Here is a 24,869-nt window from a genome sequence, read left to right as displayed (position 1 = left end):
ACAGGAACAGGAAGCACCGTTAATTTCTTACCTTCATCAGCATGGTTGGTGATTTTTCTTGAGTTTTCTTAGTCTGAATCAGGCAGTACTTTACAGGTAATCAATCTCCTTTCAGATTTTCTTTGATTTTCCAATTGCAGATTTACATGTGCTGTCCAGAGGAACATGCCTGGGATGCCCACTATCTCCCATACTCAGAGGCATCGGAGGAACTTCATGTTCAGAAATCTCAGTTCCTCTGTGGGCAGTCTGCTTGAGGCAGTATAGCCAGATAAGTTGGAAGACTCTGTTACATGGGACATAGTAAAGGAGCTATGCTCTGTTTATGAAATTGGTTGGAGGGTGGATGTTTGGAAATCAGAAGGCTTTCCCAAAGCCGGGATACCTTTTCTAGGTCAACAGGGTTAGGGAAGAGTCAGTTACATGGCAGGTAGCGCATGATGCGGCCAACATTTCCCAACCTATATTGACTTCTTTGGAGAGCTTGCTTATTGAAAATCTCTTTAATTATATTCTACAGTCTATCCCAATAGGAAAGGTGTGCCAGACAACAGACAGTGATACAACACCTTGTCTGTGCTTATGTTGTGGGCTGGAGAGTTGAAGAATGGCAAACACAGAATAAGCCACAGAGCCTTGATCACTCTAGTGTGGTGGGAAGGGGGGGGGGGAGATGACTGAATGACTATCAGGGCAAGTGCTGTGAAGAGTCAGACATGGGAGGCGGACATAAAGGTGGAGTTTTCTCACAAGTCACTATTTGTTAAATAATAACTTTCCCTAACCTAACAAGGAGTTCCCTACCTATCAAACTAAGGCTAAAAGAAAATGGCCTAATGTCCGAAAAATGTCTGTCCTTCACACTAATACATACAACAAAAATCATACAGGAATGATTTGTCATTTTAAACGTTATAACATAAAATAAAACAGGAATCCTTGTGACTGGGGTTGGATCCCCTTCCCCTGGATCAATTCAAGATGTTTCAATTGTAGGAAATGTATTTTTCACTAGCCAAGTTCCACTCCAAGTACAATACACAGCTCATTTCATCCAATGTGTCCTTCACTTGGTGAAGTGATTATCTAAGTTCCAACAAAGGTTTCTCACTCTTAAGATAATTAACAGTTTTTACCATCTTCTACTTGGCAAACCACAACTCGCTTTCCAAATATCAAGCCAAAAAAGGTATAAAAAGTTCCTTTCTTAAATGACAAATCACTTTGTATCACCTTGCACTTCTTCTTCATAAGCAACACCTTAATCAGGATAATTCATTCAGAAAGGTACACTTTAGTCAGGATGGTTATACAACAGTTTCATCAAAACACAACAGTGGAATTGCCACGTCTTTTCCACCACAACCTTCCATCACATTCACAGTACTTCAAATCATCTTCTTCCTGGTCCACTCTCCTGCTAGGACTAACCACTATTTGTCCCTTTCCTGGTCTACTCACCAGCCAGAATAAAACTCCTAATATTACATCTTGTACTCTAAGGGGAGGTTTGTTCCAAACTTTACACACTGCAATTTTCAATAGGGAAGGTAGACCCAACACCGGCTACTTGAATAAGTCTTTTGACTTGCAACAGAATTGGCTTACAGCTTCTTTCATATAACGGATAATGATTCTCCCATTGGTCTGTACATTGGTCTTTTTTGCCATAAGCAATGCAAGTTACAATTTTCTCCCCCTTGATCCCTTCTACAAGGAGGGCTTTTCTCCTGCAGTCTCTGATCTACATAACCCATTAGCTGTTGGTAATGCAGTTTGCAATTTTCTCCCGCAGGGTCATTTGCTCTAGGGCTGTCACTCTCTGCTTTCTTTGGCTTTGGCAATGTATCTTACAATGTTCCTGTGCTGGATTTCTCCCTTTAGAAATTGCATTCACTGTTCTTAAGTATTTCCCCCTTTTGGCTTTGGCAATGCATGTAATAACATTCTTCTGCTCGACATCTCCCTTCAGAGAGTTTGCTTTATTTTACAAGTTTGGTATAAGAAAAGTGCATTTCTGCACAGCAGTCTATTTTGGAGCGCCCAGAGTCACCAGCCAACTCACCGGTGTGTGCTGGCATCTCCATCGGACCCGCTGCTTCTGCTCTTGGGCTTGTCAGGACTTTCCTCGCTTGACAGCTCTGGCCCGCCTCTGGCTGCTCCCGCTGTCTTTGAATGGAGCTCCGACTGCTCCACACGCGCGCCAATGACCTCCCTACATCGGAGCGAGATGCAGGACCGGGAGAGCATCTCTCTCCGTCAGGATAGCTGGCATTCACACCGCTTCCCTCTGGGCGTCCTCTGCATACCCTGGGTAACACGGCCGCCACCAGTTTAGCTACATTGCGTCCCGCTATTGGAAAAGTGGCACCGCCGACCTCTGCTCTCTCCTGCTGCTCTGCCACTCCCTCTTTTTCTTATTCTTAGCCTGCACCTGAAAGGTAATTTTAAAGGTCCTGCTCAGGTGTGGGTCATTATAAGAACTAGACCGCACACAACATTTCACAAACTCTGAACCCTTCTTCCTCATCCCAGTACTAGGAGGATTATGGAACGTTAAGTCCATAATGTTCCTAGCTGTTTCAAACACAGAATTATCCACTTTGCAACAGGCCATCAGAACTGTAGGATCATCTGGGAAATTATTAAGGGGTTGTCCCATTCCTCCTGACCCAAGTCCCCTGCCATGTGTCCTCCCGCATAATATCGCCCCCAGGGTCAGGATCAGATATCGGCTGCCTTTCCCTGGCCACATGAGAAGGGTTTTTGGGATGATCACCTCTGATTCATCACAATGGGCCTCATTACAAGTTTGCCGGTCTGGAATCAAGGGTGCCGGTAAGCTCACAGCCACCTTTTTTTCCGGACCGGAAAACAATGTGTTTTCCTGCCGTGGCCGCTGCGCCCGCCAGGTCTGACCCTGCTGGGCGCAGCGGCCACCGTAGGCAGACTCTTTACAGAAGTGCCGGCAATGTCAATTATTCGTATGATGGTCATATATCTAACATCTTTCATACATTAAGGATTAATAAATCAGTAAAGGTGTCTACATCTTACAATACAGTAAATTACATGCATTCCAATTCAATATAAAATAATAAAAAGTTGTCCAAGGATACCTTATGTACATTTCAATTTTATTGTCAAATGTGCAGAAAAAGAGGAAGAAAACTACATTCCCCAAACTGTTAAAAGGTAATGAGATTAAATCTCCAATTTCGCTCCAATGGCAATGACTTAATGAGATCAATTGGTAAAGAATAGGTACATTTATTCATGGCCCAATTACATAGGTTATTTATCAGATTTTCAATTCCCTGCCATAAGTCAGCTGATAAATAACAGCTTGATCTTCACCAGGCATATAGCTATTCCAAATGCACATTGGTTAAAACCCGGTAGCAATAACACTTCCATATTCCATTAAATGCATTCTTGGTTTTGCATTGTGTTTAGTGCACTCTGTCAGTAGGTGTCTAGTACTTCCCATCAAAGCAGTGCTGCATAGCCGGCATATTCTTCTATTTCTTTCTATAACTACATCCACGGGGCATCTAAAAACTGCATAGGTGATTAACAAAGCCTACTGATTAGGCAATACAGTACTCACAAACCAAGAGAAGGCCAGCCATGGGAAACAAGTAGTATAAAGAAATGCAAGCATTGAAAACAATACATACTTTATTAATGACAATATTTAAAAATAACTTTCTATTTTACAGATAATATAAAAACACTTAACAATACCTAGTGTCCACCAAACACCCTATCGGGAGATAAACCATACACTAAAAAAAGGAGTATATTTGATGGACAGTCGATACACATATATGTTCACTTTTCACAATCAAGTACATGTAAATAAGGCAATATCCCTTTGTTTTTATTTTTATGTGCACAAGACCAATATGTCCTAATGTCTGTAAAGGATGGATATTTTTTTTTCACATACATGTTTATTGATGTTTACAGTAACAATTAACCAATAACCAGAACTAACCCCCCCACACCTTGTCCCATCCGATCTCAGTGTAGAATATCCTTATCCCCTGGTTGGGTATAGTCAGGGCATCGGCCCTGTATGACTCTCCTTCCCCTTCTCCCCTTCACACCAGACCCATCAGTTTCATTTTCCTTGGACACCATGCTCCTCTAGAGTCTCTTTGGAGGAACTTCATCACCAGATCCCGAATTGATCATATCTATCTGCGAGGCCCAGGTTAGATGGCAATCCATCATAATCCCCAAATTCATATGTTGGTCAACCATTTCCACAGTGCAGATGTTTAATGCCCAATTGTATTAGATTTTTTCTGCTCGGGACCCTAAATCACATCATCTTTATTTTTGTTGTGTTAATTACTAGTTGTACAAAAAAGGTAGCAGGCGCCCCTCTCTCGAAAGAACAAACCAGATTGAGAGTTTGCAGCCATTGGGCATCATCAGTGAGGTGAAGCCGAGCCTCTCTAAGCACAGTGAGCAGGGAGTCCACGTCTGGTTGCCCCCAGGTAACCTAGGGTGACCAACCCCAAGTTCCTTTCAAAAATACAAAAAAGGTAGCAGGCGCCCCTCTCTCGAAAGAACAAGGCATGATAACCTGTTCAGTGGTTATTAACCACATTGAGAGTTCACAGCCATTGCTTTTTGCTCACTGTACCTTCACAGATGGGAAATATCCATTTGCATATCAGTCTTTGTCCCGCCCACAAAGGCAGTCCAGCACCGAAATGCTATGGCAATTCCTCTCTGAACAAGAGTACCATCAGCAACCCCATACACGTGTTTCAGCCTTGTTGGACATCATCAGTGAGGTGAAGCTGAGCCTCTCTAACTACTAGCAAGAGGAGTGTACAAGAGGCACAGTAAAGATAAAGAAGGTGCAGGAGTGCACTGCAAAGTGGAAAGAAAGAAAGAAGTGAAACAAGACAGAAGAAAAGATAGAGAGGGGTTAGAAGTCAGAGTGTACATGCAGGGGTGGAGCAAGAGCCTGGCGTTTTCAAAAGTCTGTGACACTGCCCCATGGAAGGAACTGTGTGAACTTTTGTTTGAGATTGTTTGACATTAGAGGGGCCTAAGCTTGGCGAAAGGAACCCTGAGAGGCCTGCAGAGATATTTTGAACTTTTGATGGAGAGACCAAGACTTGGGGAAGGGAACCCTGAGAGGGCTGACCAGAACAGTGTTTTTTTCTTTGGAACTGAAAGGAGTAAAGCTTGGGGAAGGGAACCCCAGGCGACAAAGACATTGTGAACTTTACTTGCTGCAAGAGCCCTACGTGGAAGGTACCAAGAGCAACCCCTTTTGTACTGAACTATGTTTTTGAAACTGGCAGAACTACACCTGATGGTAAGGCCACCTGAAACCAATTGTGATTTACATTTCTTTTTGAGCCACCATTTTTTCTTTAAGAAGACCCCAGATCACATTTTGTTCAAGGGCGAGGGCAAGCATAGATTGTGACAAAGATGGATTTTGGTTTTGGAGCTACGGAAATCAATGGTCCTTACAAACATCAGTTGAGGGAACAACCCCCTTAGAGTTAGGGCCCGTTAGGCATTACACCAAACCAGCAATGTCTATCAATAAAGGTTTTTGAACTGTTGCTTTTGAGTCTGTGTCTCCCTTGATACCATGCCTGTCTCACACAAGTCATCGGCATATCTCAACCACCCCACACTCTCCAATCCCACCGAGGCGGAAATAATCCAGTGCTCTTGACATCTTGCAGATTGAAGAGGATGGGGGCAAGGACACATCCCTGTTATAGTCCAGTGAAGGTGTACAACTCCTCGATGAGCGTCCCATCTAGGGTATACCTAACCCTCACTGGTGTCGTTATGTAGTACAATAATAATTTTTAACAGGCCAGGCAGTATAACCCATTCGTGGAGCTAATGCCAAAAGCCCTTTCTGATTGACAATGCCAAAGACGGCACTAAAGTGAAAAAAGGTGGCATATGTAGTCTGTTTGTACCTGGCTCAACCTAGTTCCATCAAAGTGACCAGGTTCATGAGGTTGGTCAGTGCAGACAGACCACTCCTGAACCCAGTCTGATTATATGGTATAATTGTATGCATATCAGCCCAGTCTAATAGTTCTCCCTGTAAGGCTTTCCCAAATATTTTAGCAGTAGCGTCCCGCAATGCTAGTATCTTATAACTGGCAAGTAGAGTTCGTGGGCCACGTTTATAGACCAGAATTATTATGCTGTTTCTCTATGGCTCTGGTATCAGACCACTAAGGCTAATTAATGCTTTGAAACAATAAGTGTTTATAACGATGTGGTGAGGCAAACTCTGTGAAATCCTTGCTTCTGAAAAAATGACTGCGTTGGCAGAAGGGAAATACCCAAAAGAAAGGGAAAAACAATGTATGAATACGTAGAGGGGCACCACAATTATACTTATTTATTATTTGCTATTTTGACATTATCAACAATCAAAGCTATTTTTACTACACTTCTGTTGCATGGGGGTATAATCTCCTGGACCCTGGAAGCTAAATACAATGTAAACCAACCTAACCTGTTGTCGCCAACATGTAACCCTTCTGCACTCTTTTCAGGGCAAAAAACCTCATACAAACAATGGCTTATATCTATGTAAGAATGTTCAATACTGTACATTGCATAAACAAAACAGTCATAAAAAAGTAAGATACAATACTCAGTTGTGTCCAGTTATTCACATAAACTGTATTTAATATGACTTAATTTCTCATTCAAAAAGATATGGTTTAACATCCCAAACTCAATTGCATTACAAAATGATTTGCTACAAAGTAAATTCACAGAATTAGACTCAATGAGTCCTAGTGCAGATTAGGACACATATAACAACAACTCAAGATAGATTTCTCAGATTCTGTGTCCAGTTCTATTTTCATCCTAATTCAAATTCAAAATGTTAACAAGTAGCCGACGCATATCGGATTCTCCATCCATCATCAGGGCTTATTATTTACAATTTCTGTTCTGAGGTAACTTTGGTCACCTTTGTACCTATAATTTGTAATGATATTTAATATTCATATTTTTTTAACTCAATCTTTGTAATATCTAACAGAGAGTCCTAAAAAAAACGGACCTCCAATGGTTTTCCGTCACCTCCACGGACGTAGTCATCCGTGGTGTACTCCGGTCTGTCAGTGTGACAGATACATGTGACTCTCACTCCTTGTTAATCTAAATGGGACAACATACAAACCACACCATTGTGACCTTGCGTGGCACCGCAATTCCACTATTGCTCGCCAACACACCTCTATGTCTAATTTGTTTAAAGTTGCAGCATGTACATGGTCGCAAAGAAGTCTCGATGTATAAAACCATACATGCAAGCACTTTACAGCGAAGACTGCATAAAGTTACCTAGACCACTCACCGGTCTCGTGGTTATAGCAGACACAGTGACTGTAAAGAGTTTACTGAATGCAAGACACATTCTAATCCCTGCCGTACATGTGTACATTGCAGTTTAAACATGGACGCTAGGGAATCCCAATGTCTAAGATTATTAAATCAAGCCCTTAAATGCCACGGCGCCATTGAGTTAGCTAAACTGCTCGCCGGTCCGGTAGCTATACTGGATCCAGTCACTACAGAAAGCTTGTTGAGTGTAGCGCACATACTAATCTCTGTCATGCAGGTACAGCATTGAGTAAATATAAACAAAATTAATGCTTCACTTACAGTAGAAGAGTATTCTGCAGAGTTTTCTGTTCGAACGGGATCGGACGGCAAAGAAGCCGTTCCGATACAGGTTCGTAACTATATACACTAGGTTGGCATGGAAACCACGCGCATGCATGCTCACGAGTGGCTGTGACTTTCAGCCATGTTACTAGGGGATTTAACTGTTGTAATGTCTAGTCTGCCGCTAGAGCCAATCCATACATAATTGTTAAACTTCATGGGGGAGAGCTTAAGGATCAGGGATCCAATGCAACAGCCCCATGGAGCCTTCACAATCCGTACGTTCTTCTAGCGCGCCATGTATGAATCCTATCCTCAATTAAAATTGTAAAACTTAGTGTTGGCTTAGCAGCCACGTGCTTAATGAGGCCTCTAAAGCCAGAAACGTAAGTCATATTGTTCTACGAGGAATCATATACAGTCAGGAGTCTCTGTTATGCTAAGGCGCGGGCAGGGGGCAAACGGGTCGCAATTAAACGACCTGGTGCCCCCTCCCCGTGCATTGTCACTAAGTGACGGAATCATACCATGGGCGATTCAATTGTTTATAATCCACTGGGAATTTGTATGCCTCTCAAGGGCACTGTAACCATTAATTGAATTCATGGGATATCAGCAAGTATCCCTAAACACATGTACAATTGGGCACATCATCCAAGTGAGTTTGTGGTGTATAACAATGAAAAATGGAAATGCAAACATATACAGATACATTTTTTTGGCTGTCCGCATTCGAGAGCCGAAGTCGGCTCCCACTCTCAGTATCACCTCGTCCCTCAATTGAGATAATTCAAACACATAATACTTGAGATCAGCCTGTCTTGTTGTCCCTTCACCTCAGAAATCATATAAAGATACAGGCAGTCAAAATTGAGATCTCCTTGCCTTTTTTTACACAGAATTTACAAAAAACACATAAGGTCAAACTCGCAATTCATACCCCTTGGAGTGAGGGAATCCAATCTGTCTATTCATGAGATCTCCTTCTGTAGGAGTTTTTTGTTAATATATATCACCTCCTCTGCTACCAATGGTAACTTGTTCTAGAATCACACATTTCATTTGTGCTATGCTATGTCTGGCTTCAATGAAGTGGGTTGCCACTGGAGATTTCAAACTTTTGGTCCTAATATTGGACTTATGTTCCATCCACCTTGTTTTCACTTTTCGTGTGATCATACCCACGTAATAGAGACCACATGGGCATTTCAATGCATTGACTACATTAGTGGAGTTGCATGTACATGAGTGGTTCAATTTGATAGCTTTTCCTGAGTATGGATGTCTGATCACATTACCCTTGATGATATTGTCACAATGATGGCAATTTAGACAGGGTATAGTACCCTTTTGTGGGATTTGTAGTGCCTTCTTTGAGGGCATTGCCGCCCTCACCAATGTGTTACAGAGGTCCTTGCAGTTTCTACAGGCAAATGTTGGAATATCTGGCAACACTATTCAGAACTGGGTCCATTTCCAGTAAAGGCCAGTTCTTCTTTATGATTCTTTTGATTGCATCGCTCTGTAATGAGTGAGTGGTTACATATACCAGTCATTTGTCTGTTCTTGCTTGTTTGGCTTTAAGTAGAGATTCACATGGTATCACAGCTACTTTCTCCGAATTCTCTAATATTAAACCTTTTGTATAGCCTCCCTTGCCATGGGGGTTACAGACCACAGCAGTATAAGTATATGGCTTTGTTATGAAGGGTGGTGGGGGGGGTTTCTACTCGGGCCAGGTTGCCGATTGCATGAAGAGGACAGTCAAAGGAATATGGTTTACCGGTGCTCACATTATTTGTAAATGTCATGCTCTTTTGAGGTACAATGCAGTCAGCTGTCTATTTTGGATTGTTGATTGTCTCCTTTCCTTCTCTTACTAAAATAAAGTTGTTTTACAAAAATTAAAAAAATAAGGGTACAATTCTGCCCCAGATTTCCTTACAGTCTTTCAATAGTTTATTACACATCCCATCAGGTCCAGGGGGTCGAGAGTTGGCAGCTCTTCTAATGATCTTAACTTTTTCTTGCGATGTGCATTTATAAGTCCATCTGACGTTACTCAGATCAGGCATAGAAAATGTAGCAGTTATAGTACGAATAGTTCCTTTGATACGAGCAACCCAATTTTCACATGACGCCCCAACTATCAAATTCCGGCCAAAATGTCCACCGTTAACCAATTTGCAGTAGTGTTTAGGCTGATTAGTCTTTAACGCTTCACTGAGCATTTGCCAATATGCTATCCTGTGCAAGCCCCCAGGTGCTTTAGCCCTTTTTTAAATGTGGCCTTCATCTGGTTAACAAAATTGATTTTAGTGCAAATATTCATGTGAGCCTTAGGTATCTTTCTAAAGTCTTTCCTGAGGGCCTTTTTTGGTAAAGATACCTTTACATCACATCCCCCTCTGGCCAAGTTTGTCACAATGGAATGTAATCTACTAGTCCTAATTTAACTCAGGAGTTGTTTAACTAGAATTTAATATTGCTTGATGATATCTTGAGGCTCGGTGTATAAATGGGTCCCACTGATATTCTCTGCCCTACCTAATAGCGTGCAATCATATTCAGCTATCCAAATGTTCCTTGCCCAATAATAAATTAATTTGCCTGACTGAGATTCAGGCCATTCCATTTAATCTTGCTTGCCTGATTAGCTACTTCAACCGGACCTATATCATCATGGGCCTCCTCCATCCCATGTTTACTCGTCTGACACAACCACTAAAGGAATGTGGTCACTTTCCTCCCATGGCACCACCAGTAAGTCTGTGATAAAAAGGAAATTGTTGATATCTATAAATCTGTACTCCAAGGTGTATACAGAGTTATTAACATCCTAATGCATTTTCCTGGAGTATTCCCTTCACAACAGACATTCAACAGAACCATCCAAGGGTGTTAAATAGGTCGAACCATGCTCTCCCTTTACAATTTGTGCCAGTCTGTCTCAGTCTAGCAGTGGGTGTGCAGAAGGAGTTATACTTTTCCTTTGTGTCAAGTAGTAGATTATCAACAGGCAATTTAGCATTGTGGTCACCCAAAGCTATTATTGATTTTTCTGACTTACTTCCCAGTTCAGCAAGTATCTTCCGCAGAAACTTGCATAGTTTTATGGATTCAACTTTGCCTGGGGGATCATATATGTTTATAATAAAAAAATTTTCAGTGAATCCCCATTTACTGCCTCCCATGACCATCCCCACCAAAACAATGTCACATGCATAGTTCAGTTCTTCAATGTGAAAATCATTCTTCGTGCTAATTAGCAACCATCAGTAATAATCTCGGTGGTGGCCCAAGTTTCTTGTAATGACATTATTATGTATATCATATTTAAATCAACCACACCTTCTGCCTTAAAATAATGAGAATGACCATGGGTGTTCCAAGAGATCAAATTCAGTTGTCTTTGGGGCAAACAGTCCCATTCCATAGTTCAAATCACCTGCTTTTGCCAAGGTCACTAGTCCCACACCCAAGACTGAGTCTTAGATTTTCATACACATTCAGACTGTTACTCGTAAAGGGGCCATGAATTGCACATTTTTGTGCTGTGTTTTTGGGGGACCAGTTGATGATAGAACAGTCATACCCAACAACATTTCTCAGATCACCAATATATTCAGCCACATAGTCAATCATATAGTCGTTGCTGAGTATGACTTTACTAATGGATGCCTCATCAGCCTCCAGCTGTTCTACTGGTACAATATACTCACTCTTGACAAAGTGCAGTTGTGGCAGCAAATGGATTAGCTTCAACACTACTGATGTGTTTAATATTAGGTCTCTCGGTGTACAAAAGAAACTTTTAACTTGGACAGGTCGTTTCCTTCATGTATGCATTTGGCTTTGCGAGTAAGTAGAAATGTCCCACAAGGCCGTATCAGCTGCTAGTTGGTTCAGATAAGCTGTGTGTGACAAAGCGCAAGGCATCGTCACTTCTCCAAAGTGAGGAGCCACTTCTTATGAGGTTCGGGATGGCCATTTGGAGAGAACATGGTGTGTCCCCCATACATCATGCCCTTTAAAACCCACTAACCCATTTTAAGATGCATCTTCCTCTCACACATCCATACGCTTCTGTGAAATAAAGAACACCCAGTCCTTAGGAGGTACTGAGACGAGGAAGAATAAGGGTCACATAGGTAGATCACCTCTAGAGACTGAGATGAGGAAGAACACTGACAACTTAGTGAGGAGTGAAAACCTCACTATTGGGACGAAGATGAGGCATGGAGCAAAGCACAGTATCCCACGGAACCAACATGAGCTGTCAGGACAACTGGGAACAAGTACTGGGATGAACAGGAGGAGCAGAGGCATGAAGAATACTGCTGAGAACCAGATTGTGGTTGCCGGCTTCAGATTGGTTCAGCTATAGTTGAAATAGAAGAGGGAAACCAGGAAATGTTGGCAAGCCTTCCTTGGAGGAACCGACAGAGAAGCAGGTGAACAGAAGGGGCTGCAGAAGAAGAGGCTGTGAAGCAGGGGCTCATTGAGCCTGCAGAGGAGTTCCCAAGTGGTCCAAGGTGCAACGACTTTCCGGTTAGAGGAACAAGCAGCAGTCTAGGCAGGCAAAGTGGTCGAGGGGAGATGAGCTTGCAGCGAGGGACCGCATACTGCAAAGCTGCCGCAGCACACTTGAGATGGGGAGAAGACTGCAGAAACCCAAGACCGAAGCAGAATGACCCCTATACTGACCAAAGATTACCGGGAGAGACCCTAAAGTTACAGGATTGACCAGGATGGTTGCTAGGGGCAGAAGGGAACTCTGGTATACCCTGACCCAGCCAAACAGGGGAAGAGTGGAAACTTGGGGAAACAAAGTAACCTTCCCGAGCCCCAATGAAAGAAATGAAGGAAGACAGGTCTGGGACCTGCACCCAATGAAGATTACCATCATCAGTCACCTTCAAAGTCACAGTGCTTGGCAGGCTAGTCAACCAGGTCTGCCACACTATCACACTTGTGCCCAAGAGACTTGAAAGGAAGGGGAAACAAGGCGAGAGAAGAAGAGCCCAGGGGAAGAGAAGCATCCGCCCTGGTGTTGTGTAGAACAGGCCAAGGGAAAAGAAGCACCCTCCCTGTTGTTGTGAGAACTTCATGAGAGAGGTCAAGAGAAAGAAGGGACTCTCTTGACAGTGTAAAGAGCGTAAAGAATGCCAGGGTAAGGGAGACAATTCCCCTGGTGTTTGTAACCACAGTGAGAAGCCTGAGTGAGTCCAAAAGAAATGAACCATTCTCTTGGCGTCAACATTTTTGAGTTGGAACTTCGCTTTCCTTTTGAGCCAGAGACCTTTGCCCCTGTGGAACTTTGTTTGTTTTGTACCACCTGGAACTTTGTTTCGGTACAGGTTGGAACATGTTCTTCCCCAAATTTAGCCTTGATTGGAACTCTAATTCACTTTTCTGGATCAAGAACACCCACATACTTTCTAGTTTAGTTGATAAGATAAGGGACAGAAATAGGTTTTGGACACAGGACGGTGGACTATATACTTTTAATGGACATCCTGACAGAGTCCTTATTATTTGGTTTGAGGCAGGGAAAACCCTCTAAGGTAAAAGGGCTAGGTAGGTTTTCCCCCTTATTTTTATCAATTAAAGTGTATGCCCAAAAACGTACCACTGCTGTGTCTGTATCCTACCTTTGCAATCCTCAGATGTGCCTGTATGAATCTTTGTAGAGCTAAATGCACCTATGGTCACCTCTTGATGCAGTTGATCGGCAACTGTAGTTTTAATTTTTTCATACAGCACCCCAAAGTTCATTGTTGTAGCCTTGGCAGTTCTACTACCAATAATGTGTTGACTGTCGTCTTCCGCAAATAGTACAGCAATCCCCAAATAGTTGTCACTTTCTCCTGGAAAGTTGATTCAGCATGTAGGCGTTGCTCTGAGTTGATCATTAGTTACAGTAGGTATGTATGTTCTAATATTTCATTTTATTTCAGTGTTCACCCTTTTCCTAGCATTTTGCGTCTTTTCTTATTGCCACAAGGAGGTTTTTGTTGTTTACTTTGTGTTTGTTCAACTACCTCATATGTGCCATCATTGCTGTTAATCAGCTCCATATTACCCAAGTTGTGCTTTCTTGTTTTTGGGTTGTTACCAGTCTTATTGGCCATGATCTTCCTAGTTTTGATTTTGCTTTTCCTTTTCTGCTTGCCCTTAGGTTGGTTGCTAATTTGGTGGTTATTTTATCCCCTAATAATGTCATTGCCACCCTCATTAGCTTTTGCATTATCCATCTCAATGGTAAGGGTTGGACACTCTTCCGTGCTTATTAGCAGCAAGGTATCAGGAACCATCACATTTGTGTAAGCACTGACGATCCCGTTTTCATCTCCCACATATTTAATTACCACATTTACTTCCACAAATTCAGACTCGGTGTCCGAACCCTTTTTAGCGCATGTATGGCCAAGTTTAGTGTGTTTCTCAATGAGTTTTAAGATTGTGGTGGGTTGTAGGTTCCCCCTGTGTATGGAATCACATAAGTTCACTTATGAAGTAAGAAGATAGACAAGTGCCTGTAAATGGCTGGCACTCAGTACTCCCCTTTGTAATCGGGCCCAGATTCAGAGAGCTAGGTAACCTGATCAGATTCCTGTGCCGTATGAGAAGTTACCATAACAGATTTGTAGAATACCCATGGGGATATGACCTCATCACTAGCCTGTTTATCATTTATGGTCAAATTGATAGTCGAGTTCATCATGGGTATTGCCGGCATGCAAAATAAGCTCTTATTTAGCAAATCTTCACTTACATTGCGTACGTCGAATTCTGTGATCATGTTCACCAGATTAGTGTTCATACTAATTGCCTTAGCCTCTCCCATGTCTGTGCTTTCCACCATTCTGTTAGTCTTTCCCACAGAGGTATCTTTTTATTTTGGATTATTAACGTCTTCAGAGAGAATACGGATTATGGTATTGGCCATCTTACTCCCAAGGCAGGCCATGGTACTTGAAAACACCTCCCCAAAGAAGAATCCACTCCAATTGCTTCTGCCTCCATGCAATTTGTCGGGCGATAGTAATCAGGAATTTCGGTCATCATTGAGAGGTGTTTACGCTCAGGGTAAATATTCACTTTGGTGTTAGACTTTGCTCAATAGCGTCTTAACTCATATTTATATTTAGGTAAGACAATGGACTCATTTAATTGGTTGCCACATATGGGCTGCCCTGTGTTCTTAATGCTACGAGCGCCCAAGTTGCGGAGTTCACCCACTTCCTTTTCCACCGCCACCATTTCCCCAAGTCCCGCCTGGACCGTCTGTTCGCCTGACAGCATGATGGTGGAGCGATTTGTGTGCTTCAGTGCTGCACGGTTGGTTTTATACTGGCTCAAGTAGGTGGGGCCAAACGGCTCAAAGGACTCCCCATAGCCCTGCATTAGTCGCAGGGTCCCAGCGAAGATTCCACAAGTTGCTTCACAAAGGAAGTCCACCAGCTAAGTGTGCAACAAAGCACTGCTTTAGCGCTATAGGCATGGTTTTATACTGGCTCAGGAATTGCTCAAAGGGCTCTCTAGCCTTGCAGTCGCTGCAGGGTCCCAGATAAGATTCCACATTGCTTGACAAAGGAAGTCAACCAGGTAAGTGTCCAAGCACTTTTTTTAAAGCAGAGTTTTGAAGTTTAGAACATGATTCATTAAATAAAACTATTCAGCTATATATTCGGCTTCAGGTTAATACTTGACAAACTATTCTACTGAATATTAAATATGCTATTTGGTACACCCTTACTACTGACCCCATACCAAATCACCCAGAGGTCTGCAGGTATGTGGTATAATGTGTGCACAAACATGCAGTATAATGTGTGCAAAACATGCAGTCGTCGAACTAATGGAAGCCAAGTTCCGTTATCAACAGAGGACTGTTGGAGCGCTGATGTATGCCCCAAGAAGGTTAGGTACATTATCATTTCACGCGCCTGCCTTACCAATTTTTAAACATTATCATTTCATGTTGCATCCTCTACAGTTGTGCGCATGGCATAGTGTGGAAATGCATCAGAATATCATCATTTCTTAATTACCGTTTATTGATAGTTCACTGCTCACACCATCCAGTGACCTTTCATATGTGTATTAAAAGACATGTACCATTTATAATACATCCATTCACAATGCATTTAGATAGAAGGCCCACTCCTTAAGTTTATGTTCAAATACTTATCACTCTGTAATGAACAATCAATTAATGCTTCTTACACTCTGGTGTAAAAAATACATCTTTTAATTATGATAAACTTGTAATAAAGAAACATTTGTATTATTATCATCACTATATAAAGCAAATTTAAAAAACATAAGCGGGATGTCTGGTACTGCTTCTTCTACTTCTGGTTATAGAGCCCATTCCAGATCATACATTTATAGCTGTTCTGGTTTTTAGTGATGCCTTATGTCAGGTGCTGTCTGTGTTGCTTCTGCAATATCATTTAAACAACAAGCAGAATCTTTTCTTCTGGAGCAAGGTGTAGCTCAGAAATTGTGCAGACATGTGAACGGCATGCTATGGGTTGTGTCTCTCCATGATTACATACTACATATGTAAGAGTTATTGGACCAGAAAATAGTGTCACTTCTAAGTCCTAATCTGTGTTCTGTGAGGTAGGCAGGCTTTCAGAAGGCAGACACAGACACAAATGAACAGTTTTGAAAACCTTTATTTAACTTTAACCGGGGTTGGAGACTTCCTATCTGGCCCTATCTCTATAATGGGCGTAGTTTCGACCATCAAATTGAACTAAAGGATGTCAAGGTCAGTCTGTCAAAATAATAAAGGTGTCTGTGGCAAACCTAATCTTGCCCTCACTTAATGCTACAATGATAATGTGTACAAGGTTAGGTCAAAACAAAAGAGTGAGTCAAATAATATCAGTTCAGTAAAATCTGTTCATCGGTATCCCTCCGTCGGGTTTACTGTCGCCAACTTTTGCAATTCACTAAATGTGGGATTCACTTCCCTTAACTTCACCTTCCCTGCGGTCAAAAACATGCGACTGTACGGAGGATTTTGCTTGACCCTTGTACGACCACTTTGACCCAAGTCTCTTGTGCCTTTCCCAATGCCTTCTGGTAACAGTAGTTACAACCATGGAGTATTCGCCCAGAGTTTCTCAAGCAAGCATCTGCGTGGTACCTGACTCCCCTGTAGTTGGCTTTCCCCTCTCGTATGGAAATAACAGCTCTTTGTACTTTCTTCAATTAGACGGATTTGCTATTTTTGTTCAAACACAGTTCAGTTTCTTATCGGTTCTCCCCTCGACTCATCGGCTGTGATGAACCACTTTGCTTTGCTTTTCTCTGGAGTCAAGGCCGGTACCACGATGTCAAACGTCTCCCCTCTGCTTGGTTATCTGAGGAGGAGGGCCTTGTGTACCGTTGATATCTGCTGCAACACACACTTGCTATTGCTAGTGGTCTTACGTTTCCTTCTGTGGAGGTTTCATAGGTCTGGCTTGGAAAGGGCATGGTCACTTCTCTCCTTGTCACCCTCTCGGTTTGCCCCGTCTTTCTCCTCCTCTTGAACTGCCATGCTGAGTTCGCTCTCTCGTCGTGCGGTCTGACTTGCTTGTATTGTGCTCTTGTGCTCCACCTTTTATCCCCGTGGGGAAGGGTAAGGGCCGTCAGGTGTGTGTGATTCTGGTCAATTGCCTCACTTTGCCTGACCCTGGCGTTGGGTCATGTCAGGTAGCTGGCTCTGGTGTTTGTCCGTCGTCTTTCACGATGGGTGAAAGTGTTTGTGTCGGAAAGGGAGGTGGTGGGGTCGAGTGTTTGCGTGTCCTACAGTGTAGGATGGGGAAAAGGTATAAGATGGGGGATACCGCCTCTCACCCATCTGTGTCCCACTTCAACTCCCCGAGGACCCCCCATCCGGGTGATCCTCCCTCACGAGTCCACCCCCAGGAACTGGATACAATAGTGATGGCCGTGTCATGCCCACCTGGATGACAGATCCCTGGGGACTAATAAGTGAGACACCTTCAGGTTTCTCACACTTCCCTCACCTGATTCGGCATCAACGAAAAAATGGTTCACAATGGGATTCCCTTCGCCAACAGTTCAATACTGGTTTGACACTGGGGTTCCCTTCCCCAACAGTTCAACAATCCTTCAATGGTTTACGTGACAGAGATTTTCGCAAATGCACAGTATTTGATAGCCCTGTGCGGGACCACTCTGCCAGTGAGGCTTTCACACAATCGTGCCCTTGGCACCTCTTTAGTTCATTACTACAGTAACAGAGACTTACGCAAATGCAGAGTTTCTTGCTCAGCACTGTGTGGGACCACTCTGTTACTAAGGCCGTCTATACAGTTCATGCTCCTCTTTATATTTCACTTGGTCGGGCCTGTGGCACTGTTTTTCACACTCTTCACTTGGGCCAACACCCTCTTCTTAATTCTCATTACGGGTACCAGACACCCTTCTTACTTCTCATTATGGGTTGCAGACCCCTTTTCTTAATTCCACAAATATAACAGTTCCTATTTCATTTTCACTCACGCTTCGAGCCTTACTCGTGTAAACGTACACGCGGCCTCGCCGTCACTTTGTTTCTCATCACACTCTTTCAACGATGGACAAATACATTTTTTGTCTTTCTTGCATCTCTCGCCATATGCTTCTCCTCGCTTTGCAAAATTGTATTTCATTCCCTCCTTTCACAAACCGGGCTTCCTTCTTCTTGGAACTCACAGGCTGTGTTTCTCTTTATCGTTTGATGCGTGCCGAGGTCAGTGTCTTCTCCGCTGCCCCTCTGACACTCCCATGCCTTCTCACACGCTAGGGGGAACGAATACTTGTACCACCCCCTTCTGGCTCCTTGGAGACACGGCTCCCTTGTCACACTTTCTGCAGCCTTTTCACCTCTCAGGCCCTCAGCGCCTCAATGCTTCATTCTCGCAGACAGATCTCGGGGTATCTAGGTGACCCAGTTCGCCTGCCTGCTCGACCTCCAACTCGTGTGCCTTCTTGGGCTCCAATGCACTCACTGTGTGACTCTAGGCTCCACCTCTTATACTCTGGGTAGCTGTCAATGTGTTTCAGGTACGTGTCATTATGACTGAGTGCCTGACCCTGCCTAGCCTCATTACCGGGACAGGACCATTGCATATTACAAGGGGTAATCTTCCTAATCTCAGTCTTCTTCTTCCTCGTCTACGTAGTTGGCCTGACACAGAAAGGAGGATCATTTGGTGAGTTGTAGTATCCCATAAAGGTGAGGGAATATGGGGTAAACAATTGTCGGGAAATGGGGGATACCATGTCTCGCCTTCCGGTGTTTCTTCCCCATTCCCCAAGGACCCCCCCCATCCAGGTGATCCTCCCTCACTAATTCACCCCCGGGAACTGGATCCAATAGCAATGGCCCTTCCCAGGCCACCTGAATAAGATATCCCTGGGGCTTGACTAGTAGTACACCCTCAGGTATTTCACAGTTCCTAAACTGACGAAGACTACTTTGAGTCATCTGTTGGTAGACATGGTACAGGATCCGTGTGTGTGTGTGCTCTCCCTCCCAGTCTGTTGGATGGAAGTTGAGCTTCAACAAGTCATAAAGTGGTTTCACAAATGCTGCATAATCTGTCCCATATGATCGCCCAAAGTTAAAAAGGCCATGTATGACCTGCAATTGCTTAAGCATACGTGGGATTTGCAAGTGTGCAAATTTCTCTAGGAATTGTGGAGCAAGTCCCCTCCCCTCATCAGGTAAAGAAACCCAGAAACATGATTTCTCTATGCGCTAACATAGACTTCTTGACATTGAACACATAGCCTCTAGCTGCTAGTGTCCTAATGGCCAATCAGTTTTCTCTAAGTGTTCATCTAAGTTATCATCTGTACAGTATATGTCATCTACAACATATGTCCAGCATGTTTCTATGCCTTCTAAGAGGGACTGTATTCTGCTAGACAAAAGCCCAAGATTGTTTGCACCCATGTGGGTGTCTAGTGAAGCATATTGTTTTCCCCTAATGGTTATATTTGTGTGTGTATAGCTCTCTGAATCCAAAGGTTGTGTAGGTTATGTAATAAGTCCATCTCCAGTTCCAATACAGTCTTATATTTGTATCTCTGTATGTTACCCAGAAGGCCTGAACTATGCATGTTCTGTATAGTCTCTGCGTGTACTAGCATTTTTATTTTTGTGTACTAGCATTTAAGATTCTGGGCCTGATCGCGAGTTGGGCGCTAGCCCTTAAATGCAGCGGTTATGGTGTTACCGACGCATTTACTGCGGGGCCTATCACGAGTCTGGCGTGTTTAACTGGGGTAAACATGCGGAGAAAATGCCAATTTCTGGCGGTATTACCGCATGGTAATTGTAGCAGAAATTCCAATGGACCCAATGGGCAATGGGGGCATACAGGTAGCGCCCAACTCGTAATCTGGTGGTAATACCGCCAGACGGGTGGGCGCTAACTCTAATAAAAAGGTTGGGCGGTATCCCAGCTGGGATACCGCCCAACTCGTAATCAGGCCCGCTAAAATCTATTAACATTCAATATGAACCATCTGGTGTGGATACTGGAATTAATGCTGTATTGTAGGAGCTTGCCTCTTGCATCAGAACCCCTTGTTCCAATAACTGATTCACAATTACTTTCAAAAGCCTGTGCTTTGATTGAATATTATTGTCTCTGAGGCTTTGGTGTTGCAAACACTTGGCATTGCATGTGGAAGGTAATCATTGGCATGTCCTACATGATTTATGTATAACTGTACTGCACCTAAAGCAGCCCATGAGGCTGCATAGGAGCTCACTACGATGTGCCCAACTTTATCTCAAACAAGTCGGTTTATTTACCTCCTCCCCTCTAGGGCTTTCCCTAACACTTGTGTTCTGCTAAAAGGCCATCTTGTGTACTATGCAAATTAGACCAAAATAGTGCCTCTATTTCTTTAGGATGTTCCCCTTCAAGGTGAATTGTAACTATATACATATTGTTTTCCTTAACCACTTCTATTATGTAAGTAATACCCTCCGCTGTTTGATTAGTAGGTATATGATGTAAAAGATTCCTGTGCTTTTCTTTGAATATGGAGACGTTTGTGCCAAGGTCCAATTGTACCACTAACCAATCCCATGGATCTTTAGTCATTGGTTTTATCCTATGAGGCTGGTTTAGAACGTCTACCATTATTGCCACTGTTCATTCTCAAAGCTGCAGTTTGCTTCCTTTCTTCTCATTCCTCCTGGTAGTCTTCTGCTCTCCCTTGCTTAGCCCTGTTTCTTCTCTTTTTGTGAAGGAAAGCAAGGATAGTCTTTATCTCTGTATCTTGGTGGCTGCTTAACCTGTACCCTATCTCATAACTGATAGGTGCTTTTTTCACCACTTCTGCCCCAACCAGCTTCTTGCCTGGGACTGGTGCCATCTCTTTCTCCAGATCGCTTTCTGCTTCTTCTTTGGCAAGGGCATACTGGAAGACCTTGTCCTTCCCTTTCCTATCTGCCTCTGGCTGAGAAGGTGTATATGCTTAGTTCCTGTCTGGTACCAGTGGTACTAGTAGGAGATGCTCTATTTGAGGGCTTATTCTTACTTGATTCCTTTTTTTTTCCCCTTCCCCCGGGTCTACCCAGGTGATCTCTGCCTAGGGACCGATAAGTAGCTGCTACTATGTGGCCGAACTGGAGTTTCCTTTCTTGGTCACTGTGCAAAACTGCTAAGCGTCTGATAACTTATAGTCTTACTGATTCACCATTTATAAGGGGCATAAGTACTTCTACCATGTAATAATTGCCCCCAGCTATTGCCAGCCCTAAACTCATTGATGCTTCTGCTCTGAGGGAGTTTAATATCTCGTTCAGAATGGAGGTTAGTGCTGTTATTGAAGGAGTCCCAATTAAATGAAGGTACAACCGACTATACACTGACACCCAACTATCACATTGTTCCATGGGTGGATTACAACCTGTTGGCATTATGATTGCTAACGCCCTCTGCCTCTACTGAGGAGTGACCTGAGGATAAACTGCCTCTAGCTGTCTCAGTTACCTGAAATACTAAATAGGGATGTGCTTCTGCCTTGTGGGGCAAGTGCCCAGTAAGGCTTTAAGGGTCCGGAACGGAAGTGTTCCTTCCTCCCCTGCTAGTTTTGCTCTGGGTGCTACTGGAGCAGCTCACAAAGCTCTATATTCTAAAGCTTGAGCACAGTCAGTGTCAAAATGTGTCACCAAAATGTCATAGTGCTCCCCAGTATATGGGCCATTTGCCCCCTATCTGGGTGGAACCTAAGGATGTGTTCTAAGGTTAACCCTTCCATAGCAAAAGGAAGGACCATGTCTAGCCCTTGTGGTGGGGTATGTCAAGCCCCCTTGAAACCAGTTCTGCTGGTCTACCTGCTGCAAGGCTACTTCCGGATGCCCATAGGGTGTGTACTGTATTTGTTCTAGATACCCCCTAGTGTGTAGGGTTTAAAAGGTAGATGTCTCCTGGCTTGGTACCAGCTGTCTGTATGTATCTGAACAGGGTTTCCCTGGCAATCCTCCAGGCACTGCAACTGTGAAGTTGGTGCTGATACTCCCAACACCTCTTACCTGTAACTACCTGGTTCCTGCACGACGGCAGGTCACAGGTATAGGGACATCATCATGTGGGTTAGCCATTCTAATAACTTTTAGCTAGATAGCTGTCAAGAGTATTTGCTTGCATCCTGCTCTTCACTCGGGTGCTTTAAGTTATTTGTTAGACACCCTGCTCTTCACTAGAGTGTGTTAATGCCTTGTAGCTTGATAGCTGTTTAGAGGACTTGCTTGAAAAGATACCCTGCTCTTCACTAAAGTGCTTTAAGCTTTGTTTTTGGCACAACCCTGGTTGCGGACCAAGGAACTCGGGCCCTCTGGTCTTCGCCACAGTGTGTTGACAAGACCCGAAGGGTCCTATTTTGCCCCTCTCGGGTCCCTTGGAGCCCGTCCTGGCGCCGTTGGCATCGGGCTCACAGGACTGGTGAGGTTTTCAATGGGCAATGAACAAACATGGCTGCCCCCACAAGGCCCAATGGGGAACTGCAATTAGCAGTCTAGCATCCAGGGCGGGGCCCGCCCTGAAGGCACCTGGGATACCTGCTGGGTATTTAAACCATGCCCGACTCAAGGCAGCGCTTCGCGTTATTCTGCTCTTGCAGCGTGATGGCACCGGGTCCTGCTCAGCATCTTGGCCTGCACGGGCGAGAGAAGACAAAGAACCACAGTCATCCTTACCTGCCCAGCTTCAGCTCTTCTTTCCACCCGGAGTCTTCTTGAACATCTTCGTCTTCCTCCTGCAACATCCCTGGAAAGAGGAGCGAGAACAAGACATCAAGTAAGCTTACCTACCCAGCACTCCTGGAAGACCATTGCCAACCAAACATCGTCCATCGGCGCCTGGTTCACTTCGATCACTTCTTCCAGGATTCCTCCCGCGACCTGCAAGAAACAACAGCACAGGTTATCCAACTTTCAAGGATGCTCTCAGTGCCGCATTCAGCGCACCCTTACCTTCTCGAGCTCAGTCTCCGGAATCAGTGTTTTTCCACCAGCACCTGCAAGATAGGCAGAGAAGGGTATTAGAGCATCTACCAATACAGACATTATTCTTAATACGAAAGACTTACCTGAAAAGTGGAGTCGCAGCCGGTGTGGACTCCAGGCCCATGCCAGTGAAGTAACTCGGCGGAATGGTGCCAACGACAACGCGCCCCTGCCCAGCACAGCAGGACGGAGAGCGCATCATTACGAAAACCAAGGTGAGAGAAGTCCCAAGGGGACTCGCAAGGGGAACACCGGGAGGTGGGTCTCCAGGGAATGAGTAGTAGCTAAAATCCACCTCCTGTCTTCTAGAACAGATCCCTGGCAGCACGAACCCCCGGAGAAGGTGCAGTATTCCAGAAGCATCCAAGACCAGTCAAGAGGCGTCCCTGTGGATACAAGGTGAGCGTTACAGTTTTACACCCTGCTCTTCACTATAGTGTATTTTATTCTTTGTATCGCCAGCCCTGTAGCAACCCCCCCTGACCCACTGCAGTAGCCAGGTGGTGAGACTATTGTTAGGGAAAGATATTGTTAGGGAAAGGTGAGCAATGTCCCATCTGGGGCGCCAAAGTGATATGATTTTGATCACCCCTACCTCCAGAGACTTCCCGCCACCCCCAGGGGGAAGTGTCCATGACGCCTCCAGCAAGGGCTGTGGTAGAAGATGGGGTATGGAAAAGCATGTACTGTGCAACAGTAAAGAGAGCAGGCAACAACCCCTGCAATAGGCGGCTGTTCTCAATTGCCAACACAGGAGAGGTTTACCAGTGTCACACATATTTTTATTGATAGTTCACTGCTCACATCATCCAGCAACCCACCATATGTTTGTTAAAAGACATGTACCATGCATAACACATCAATACACAATGCATTAATATAGATGCCCCACTCCTTAAGTTCATGTTCAAATACATATCACTCAGTAATGAACACTCAATAAATGCTTCTTACACTCTCATGTAAAAAAGAAATCTCTGAATTATGAGTAATTTGTATAAAGAAACATTACCATTATTATCATCACTATACACAACACACATAACAATGCAAAACATAATTAATGGAAAAGCTGAACCATTGTCATTGCCTCTACCTCAAATCAAGTCTAAGACTGGTCAACCTGCTCCAAGAAATCAGTCACCTTTAAACCCAACTACCTGCCTCACCAGATTGTGATAGGCAACCTCACAAATCATGCTAGGCAATCTAGCACCTGCCTCACCAAATCATGATAAGCAATCTCATAGAGGCATCTGCCTCAATCAATACCTTAATACCTTTTCAATGTGATATCAAATGAAGGGTAAAACAAAACACATCATACTCACTAACTGTAGAGGATAGAGAGATGAGGGCTGGACAGAACTGGATGCCTGAAAAAAATCCATAATTTAAAAAAAATGGAAACATGAAAACAATGGAAAAAAATCCAAAAAGCCACGTATTACTGCACCATGAGCTTTTCATCAGAAATGCTTACAAAATAAGATAAAATGCTTCAAAAAGAATTAAATGTTCATTGGACTTACTGGGGCCAGCACATAGCCAATCCATAATAAGGTTTCTGCTCTTAGGCTGTGAGCTGAAGTGCCTTGGGGGCAAAAATAAAGATCTTTCCCCAAGCAGTTAAAAA

General features: G+C 43.7%; 1 protein-coding gene across 4 annotated transcripts in view; it reads right to left on the bottom strand.

The window, feature by feature from the left end:
* The window catches only part of LOC138569469 (uncharacterized), a 442,006-nt gene that overhangs the window by 144,632 nt on the left and 272,505 nt on the right, over window positions 1-24,869 (bottom strand). For 2 of the 4 annotated variants that reach the window (XM_069647461.1, XM_069647459.1), the window contains one exon: window positions 24,565-24,609. The exons of the other annotated variants lie outside the window; for them this stretch is intronic. In XM_069647461.1, coding sequence (XP_069503562.1) covers window positions 24,565-24,609 — 45 coding nt within the window. The remainder of the gene's footprint in view (window positions 1-24,564; window positions 24,610-24,869) is intronic. 4 annotated transcript variants of the gene reach the window in all.

The sequence above is a fragment of the Ambystoma mexicanum genome, chromosome 2q, assembly GCF_040938575.1.
Source record: "Ambystoma mexicanum isolate Mex_15411 chromosome 2q, UKY_AmexF1_1, whole genome shotgun sequence".
Taxonomy (NCBI): Eukaryota; Metazoa; Chordata; class Amphibia; order Caudata; family Ambystomatidae; genus Ambystoma; species Ambystoma mexicanum.
This window is presented reverse-complemented; position numbering and strand designations above follow the sequence as displayed.